This window comes from Pteropus vampyrus, unplaced genomic scaffold, assembly GCF_000151845.1.
Source record: "Pteropus vampyrus isolate Shadow unplaced genomic scaffold, Pvam_2.0 Scaffold117, whole genome shotgun sequence".
In the NCBI taxonomy this organism is placed as follows: Eukaryota; Metazoa; Chordata; class Mammalia; order Chiroptera; family Pteropodidae; genus Pteropus; species Pteropus vampyrus.
The window spans coordinates 4,010,547-4,018,635 of NW_011888898.1; the positions used below are offsets into that span (position 1 = coordinate 4,010,547).

The following is an 8,089-nucleotide window of genomic DNA, read 5'->3' on the forward strand; positions in this document are numbered from 1 at the left end:
ACGTGGGTAAAGTGAACTAACCTCAGGTGCACGTGCGTTCACCTGTGTACTCACTGCTCAGATCAAGAAGGAGAGCATTTCCAGCACCCCTGAGGGTTCCCTCGTGCCCCTTCCCAGTCTGCATCTCCCCAGATTTGACGGATTTCTTTTAAAAAATGGTTTAAAGCAAATTTGGCATAATGCTAAGGTTTGGCCAAGCTAGGCAATGATGCGTCTGGGGGTGTTGGTTAAATTTTTCTCTATCTTTTTCTGGATCCTTGATGTGTTTTTCATCCTCATCGTCATAGAAAGAAGAGGAGGACTTGGGCAGACGCAGGCAGGGGTGTGACAAGGATACGGCATGGACAGAGGTTCCGTGGCCGAAACAGAGTCTCAGGCAGCCCTGGAAATCTTGAGAATGGTCTCATCTCCAAGGGAGGTTTCCAGGATGAGAGCTACTTTTGGCTGAGTGTCCCAGAGCTGTCAGGGCTGGGACGAGGAGTCGCCCCAGCGGGTTTCTTCAACCACCCGCCCGCACGGAGGGCATTGGCACCGCCTGGAAAAGCCGGTTGTGCCTTGGGTAGCGTGAGGGCTGGCGCGGAGCTCCAGCCTGGCCATTCTTTCCATGTCACGAGCTGCTCATTGAACCCATCACACTGGCCTGTTTGCGGCTCCTCTGTGGGTGGCCTGAGCCTCTCATTGTCCCGGCACAATAGCGGTGGCCGTGCTCGTGTGAAGAAACCGGGACAGGAAGCCCCGATCTAGGTCAGCCTCGCTGCACTCCCAGCCTCCTGCTCTCCCCGGCTGTGCTGGGTGAGGCTGCCTTTGTCTCCAGTCTGGGGAGGCTGGAGGCTGAACTTCCCGCAGCGTCACAGGCCCTGTTAAAACATCCTCTAGGAACTCCTGTCGCCTGTGCCCTCCACCCATTGTCCTGTTAAAGATAGATAGATCAGCAGGCTACCAAGGGGCCCAAGTCTAGGCTCCTGCCATGTGTCAAGCACTGTGCCAGGAACATTCTGTTTCTTCCTTTGATTTCTGAGTGCTTACTGTGTGCCAGGCACTAGTCTGGGCCCTGCGGTGATGGCTGGGACCAAGGGAGACGAGGTCCCTGCCCTCAAGAAGCTCCCATTCACTTTATCCTAATATATTCTGAATGGTAGGGCAGTATGTTCTCCATATTTGGGAAGAGTAAACTGAGACTCAGAGAGGCTAATACATTTTCTGCAGGTCACACAGCAGGAAGGAAGGGGACAGTTTAAACTCAAACCATCAGTTTCCAAACCTGGACTCTGTTGTTGGATTTTTTATCCCAGCCATGCTCCATTCTTACCTTGGTCTTTCCCTTAGGAGCTGCTTAACCTCAGTCTTTTCATCTTTTAAATGGCTCTTAATGCAAGATGGGAAGGTGATAAGTGCATGAAGACAGGAGGCCCTCTTGGAGGAGGTGACATTTGAACTAAGGCCTGATGATTTAGAAGGAGCTAGTGCAGGGCAGAGCTGGGGGAGAATATCCTGCTAGTAGGAATGGTCCTGAGGAAGAAATGTGCCTGGCAGGTGAAAGGAATAGAGAGAATAAAGGTGTGGCTGAAGATTATTGAGGTGTGGGGGATGGATTGCTGGAAGGTGATTTCAGAGAGATGAACTAGGACAAGGTTATGGGGCCTTATGGGCTGTGGAAGGATGTAGATTTTTTTTTTTTTTTTTAGAGTGTGAGGAAGAAATGTGCCTGGCAGGTGAAAGGAATAGAGAGAATAAAGGTGTGGCCGAAGATTATTGAGGTGTGGGGGATGGATTGCTGGAAGGTGAGTTCAGAGAGATGAACTAGGACAAGGTTATGGGGCCTTACGGGCTGTGGAAGGATGTAGATTTTTTTTTTTTTTTTTAGAGTGTAATGGGAAGCCATGGATTGACAGGATCTGATGTAGGTTTTAAAAGGACCCCTCTGGCCGTGCGTGTGTAGAGAAAGGACTTTGAAGGAGAGTGAAGGGGGTACAGAGAGGAAGTGACTGAATTAGTCTAGGCAGGAGATGATGGTGGCTTGTACCCGGTGGGTAGCTGAGGAGGTGAGGAGAAGTGGTTGGATTTTTAATATATGTTGAAGGTGAAGCTGATAGCATTTGCTCATGGATGGACATGGAGTGTCAGAGAGAGAGAGAGGGTCTAAGATGACTCGGGGTGGGGGGCTTTTGGCTGCAGCCCCTGGAAGGCAGAGGGGCTATTAATTAGGCTGGGAAAAGCTGGGTGGTGTGGGTTTGGAGGGCAGATCAGGAACTAGGTTTTGGACGGGTTAAATTTGAGATGCCCCTTGGACATCCAGATGCGGATGTCGAGTCAGCAGAAATCCAGGTGAGAGTGGATATCAGGGGAGAAGTCTAGGCTGGGATGTAAACACGAGCCAAGGGGACTGGTAGAGATTGCCCTGTGGTGAGTGGGCAGAAGCAAAGTCACCTTGCTCTGTGTCCCTGACTTTCCTCTGTGACCTGACATGTGGAGTGCCAGTGTGCCACCTCCTAGGAAATCTGAGTCTGCAGGTGCCAACTCCCTGTGACAGTCACGGGCATCCCTCCCAGTGAGGGGAAAGGATCCGACAGTCATCTGTGGAGGGCCAGCCTCCTCTCTGCCACCTGCCCCTGCTTCCCTTCGTCTTGGACTGTCCCCTCCATTTCCCCGTCACTCCGATCTCTCCAGACAAGCGTGGTTGGATGAGACACGCTCTTAATTAGCCTGCAGCGGAGCTCTGTGACAGAGACAGTGTGTACTCACCTAGCCTTCCCCTCCTGGAGCCCCCATGCCCATAATCAGCCACAGCAGAGCGGGTGACTAGCAGGCCACCATACCTCATCATAGTCCTATAGCCGTGACAGGACCATGAAGTAATTTTCACGGCATCTCCACGTGGTTGCTGCCAGGTCACCCTGCGCCAGACTCTAGCATCCGGGCAAACCAGGCAGTGTGCTGTATGTGGCTGGCCTTGGTCTCCCTCTGGTGCTGTCTCCCATCTCCTTTCTGCTCCATGTCTGTTCTGTCCCCTCAGCCTCTCCATGGGACCTTCTCAGTAGCTTTTCCTCCGTCCGCTCTCCCAACCACACCTGCCAGGCCGCCATCATCTCTCGGTACTGCTGCAGCCCTCCTCTCTGGTCCCCCCACTTTCATGCTTGACCCCTAAAATGTAGTTCCTGGCACAAACAGAGGGCTCTTTTGCCAACGTTTAAAAATCGGGAGAGTTTGCTTTTAAGAAATCCTAATTTCTGGCTCCTCTCTTGGAAAAAAAAAGAAAACCTAGAACATCTGGTGATTGCGGACCTGCCGTCCTCCCACTTTCCACACTCAGAGGGGTTGAGAGGCTGCCCCCGCCCCCCGTCAGAGGGATGTCTGCTGCCCATTCCCCACAGCACCCCCGTTCCCCTCCATTGTCGTCTGTCGAATCACTGAGGAGAGAAATGCTTTCTCTGTTCTAAGCCCCTGAAAAATGTGGCAGAACGATTGTGGTCCATCCGTACTGTAGGATGCTGGACAGCGGCGCCAAAGAACAAACATGAGGATGCTCCCCGTATAAGGATTTGGAGAGATCTCTAAGCCGTATGAAGTAGAAAAAGCAGGGGCAGCACATCCTATTTTTTGGAATGTAAAAAGGGGATAAAAAGGACTCTATGTGTGTATTATGTATGTACATACACATGTGTGCGTATATGTATATATTTATACATTTACATGCGTGTTTATGTTTCCAGCTTTGTTGAGATATATTTGATGTATAACATTGAGTAAGTTTGAGTTGTACAGGGAGCTGATTTAACACTCACATATGTTGTAAAATCACCACCACCACGGTGTAACTTTCAAGTGCATGATACAGTATTATTAACGATAATCGCAGTGCTGCACGTTAGATCCCCAGAGCTGGTTCATCTTATAACTGGAATTTTGACCTGTGTGTGTGTGTAGTTTTACATAAAGATCCGGCAGGATATACTAGAGACTAGCAGCAGTGGTTCTGTTGGGGGTGGGGAAGGAACTGGACGGATGGGGTTCTGGATGTCGGAGGGAGACTTTCCTGTTTTTGACTTTCTGTATTTTTGACTTTTGAGCCATGTGAATGTGTTATTATTTAGAATTTACATTTTTAAAAAAAAGGAATAAAAGGGAAAATGAATTGTAGTCTGAGAGGGGCCCCGTGGGTGATGAAACAGATGTGAGTTTATCTCTTCTAGGGCAGGGCTTTGTGGTGTTCTCTGCGTAGGGCATAGTAGATGCTCGAGAAACGTTTGTCAGCTGAATGGTGGAGTGGGTTTTTCTTTATTCCCATCTCCCTGGACCCTGGTACCTCCCAGGTCCTTGTTGGCATTTGAACTTGGAACCCTTCTTACAGGCTGTCCCTGGGTCGTCAAGGTGTGGACGCTCACCTCTCCATGCTTCTCTCCTCCAGGCATTCCTGCATCGCATCCGGCAGAATGTGGCTGACTCAGTGGAGAAGGGCCTCACGGAGGAGAACATCAAGGTGTGAACACTTGCTTGGGCTGGCCCCTTTGCAGACTGTCCCTGCTGCTGTGTGCCTCGCTCCTCCCGGGGCAATGCTCAGAGGGTGCTCAGGGGTCGGGGGCACATCCACCCTGCTGGCAACTGGCTTTGTCCTCTCACAGCTTGCTCCCTGCAGCCCCTAGGGGCCTCTTCATCCTGTGAGCCTGGTGGATGTCAGGGGACTCAGCCCCAGGCCCCTAGTCCGCAACTCAAGACTTTCTCCCCTTGCTCAACGCGACCTTCCTGTCTTCCAAGCTCCTTGTGCCAGGCTCCCTGGCCTGGTGCCAGCGGAAAATCCCTTCCCAAGCACCCCGGGAGCCTGGCACCTCCAGCTGCCCTCCTGGCAGCCCCAGCCCGCTCCCTGCACTGGGCACTGAGTATTGAGGCAGGGCGGGTGAGTAATTGGGTCCCGGCTTCGTCTTGGCAGTGGCTCTGGGGAGTTTAGAGAGGACAGTCAATAGGCCCTCTGTGTGCAGGGAAGAGGCCCCAGTGCTCCCCGGGCCTGGCTGTCTAGTGTGACCTCACTCTCTGGGAAGCTGCCTTCAGTCCTTGGGCCTCCAAGGTTCTGGTCTAGGGGAGAAGGGGAGATGGGGCAGGGAGGGAGTCAGAGGTGTCAACAGGTATAGCACACAGAGGACTTGGTTAGCAGGATGTACTCCACCCCCCGCACGTCCTGGTTAATATGGACAGTAACCTTGCACGTTGACAATTCTGAACCCATTTTTTTTTTTTTTTTTAATAAGAAAGCCGAGGCTTAGAGATTCAAAGAGACCTGCTCAGGATCACGGCCTGGCTGGTCCCTGGTAGCACTGGGATCAGAGATTGTGATGGACCCATTCATTCATTCAGTCATTCACTCATTCATTCATAAAGTATTTACTGAACACCTATTTATTACAATTAAAAAATTATTTATTGTAATTTAAAATTGCAACTTATTACATTAAAAAAAATTATCCTCTTAGAAGGTATAACTTGCATATAATAAAGTGTGCCATTCTAAGTTTGGGCTCTTCTGAGCCCCCCTCCGAGAATTGCCCCTTCCCAAAGACAACCACCAATTAGTTAGCATCGGTTGGTTTTACCTGTTCTTGAACTTTATATAAAAATGAGCTCTTTCATTGTGTCTGGTGGCTTTTACCCATGTTACTGTGTGTGGCTGTGATCCATTCTTTTTATTGCCGTGTAGTATTCCATAGTATGAATGTACCACAGTTTACTCATCTGTTCTCCTGTGAATAGGTATTTGAGTTATTTCCAGGTTTTGGCCATTCTGATCATCCTTGTATATGTCTTTTGCTGGATACAGCCTCTCATTTCTTTTGAGTGTACACTCAGGAGACAGATATTTATTTTGAAATTTTGTGGCCATTCCTCAAAGTAAGAATAACAGTAGGATCTATCATATATATCTTTGACATAAGCAGAGATTCAACCATGTGATCTGGCAAAACGAGAGAGAAAACTAACCATACAATGCGGGTGATTCTTTCAGCCACCTCCCTGTTGAGCACCCCGCAGGGTGAGGCTCTGGCCCTCTCAGAGGGTAGCAGTGGAGAAGGGGTCGCCAGCCCCTCGGCCTTCCCCGCCCACCCTCAGGCTCTCTTCCTCTGCACTTTCTGGTGCATTCGCAGGGTCCACGGGGCTGGTCTTCATTCCTTCAGGTCTTGACTCAAATGCTCACCTGGCCTCCATATTTAAATTTGCAAACTTCTTCCGCCCTACCCTGGGACTCCTTTCCTGTTTTATTTTTTTCTTATTGCTTCTTACGACTTAGAAAACTGTAGTTCTTTGTTTGTTGTCTGTCCCCTTCCACTATAATGTCACCTCCATGGGGGCAGGCACTTGTTTCTTCCTTGCTCTATCCCCAGGGCCTCTAACAGTGCCTGGCACACAGGGTGCTCAGTCATTACTGAATGAATGAATGTGTAAGGAACTGTAAACCTGTAGTGACACTGGTCACCCTAGCTGTGAGCCACTGTGGGTGGGGGGTGGGTGGGAGAAGGACTCCTCACTGTATTCATTTTACTGTGTTTTGATTTTTGAATCATGTGAGTGCCTTTTTCAAAATTAAATTAAAAAAATGCACCTATTTTTTTTATTGTAAAAGAAAAAGGAATTTATTCACTTCAAAAGGACCTAAAGGAAATGAAAGTTTCCCCAAGTTCTCCTTTCCGATGCCCTTACAGTTACCAGCGCGTGCCCTTGTCTGGGTAGGCTCTGCTTCTGCCAGTGTAAAGAGGAGGGACTTTTTTTTGTTGTTATTTTACACAAATGGGCCCATACTGGAATCCTTTGTGGCACCATAATCCCTCTCCGCCCCCTTAACAATATAGATCAAAGATCTTTCCAGGATTCCATGTCTGTATGTATAGATCTGTAGATTCTTTTTACAGGCTGCATAGTGTTTCAGCATGTGGAATTTCTTTAACTGTCACCAGTCCCGTTTATTTCACTGTTCAACAAATCTCCATTAATAGACATTTGGTTTTTCTTTTCAGTCTTTTGCGACCGCAGATAAGGCTGCAGTATATGTCCTTGGCCATCTACCCAGCTCTCAACCTCGGCGCAGTTAACACGTTGGGCCGGATCATTCCTTGCTGGGGGCAGTTGTCCTGTGTATTGTAGGATGTTTAGCAGCATCCCTGGCCTCTACCTATGAGACAGCAGTAGCATTCTCTCCCCCAATTTGTGACAACCAAAAATGTCCCCAGGTGTTGGTAAATGTCCCTTGGGAAGCAAAATTGCCTCAGTTGGAAACGACTGATTGGAAAGCCAAATTCTAAAATGTAGAGTTGCTGGGTTAGGATGTATGTACATTTCAAACTTTATAGATTCATATGGGGAAATGGAGATATATATATATATAGTTTGTAAGAGATTAAACAGCATATAATCATTGAATAGTTTCCTATAGTTTTTTCTCCTGCCACATTATTTTAATGGGTGCATGGAAGTACCTTCATGGTTTTAAAAAATCAACCTTTACGTCAGGCATACTGGTTGTGCCTGGCTATGATGAAGACTCTAATAAATGTCTGGTGTATACTTTTCTGCATGGTGAGTGTGCAGCTCAGTTCTCCTGCTTACTGGACTGCGTGACCTTGGCAATGTTAATTAATTTCTATGAGCCTCTCTTCTTCATCTACAAATTGGGGATAATAACAGTTTTTAACTCATGGAGTTAGAGTGAGGATTAGATGCCATACATGCATATAAAGTTCTTAGCACAGGATTAGGCATTAATCCCGTTTAGTAAATGTTGGCAATATTTTTGTTACTATCATTATTTTTATTAGTAGTAAACTGGTTCCAGTGTATGAGAATGCCCGTTTCACCACAGCCTCACCTGCACTGGGGGTTAAGCATTCTTTTTATGCTTGATTTTGCTTGTTTTCTGTGCCTCCATGACACTATCCTTGGGCCTCACTTTTCCTCACAGATCCTGTTCTCGAACATCGAAGACATCCTGGAAGTTCATAAGGATTTCTTGGCCGCCTTGGAGTATTGTTTACATCCAGAGCCACAATCTCAGCATGAACTTGGGAACGTTTTCTTAAAATTCGTGAGTACAGTGCCCCAGCCCCTGTTG

General features: G+C 48.2%; 1 protein-coding gene across 1 annotated transcript in view; it reads left to right on the forward strand.

Annotated features, from left to right (window-relative positions):
* The window catches only part of PREX1 (phosphatidylinositol-3,4,5-trisphosphate dependent Rac exchange factor 1), a 184,618-nt gene that overhangs the window by 67,169 nt on the left and 109,360 nt on the right, over positions 1-8,089 (forward strand). Inside the window, exons 2-3 of the mRNA XM_023534087.1 lie at positions 4,406-4,477; positions 7,940-8,062. Coding sequence (XP_023389855.1) covers positions 4,406-4,477; positions 7,940-8,062 — 195 coding nt within the window. The remainder of the gene's footprint in view (positions 1-4,405; positions 4,478-7,939; positions 8,063-8,089) is intronic.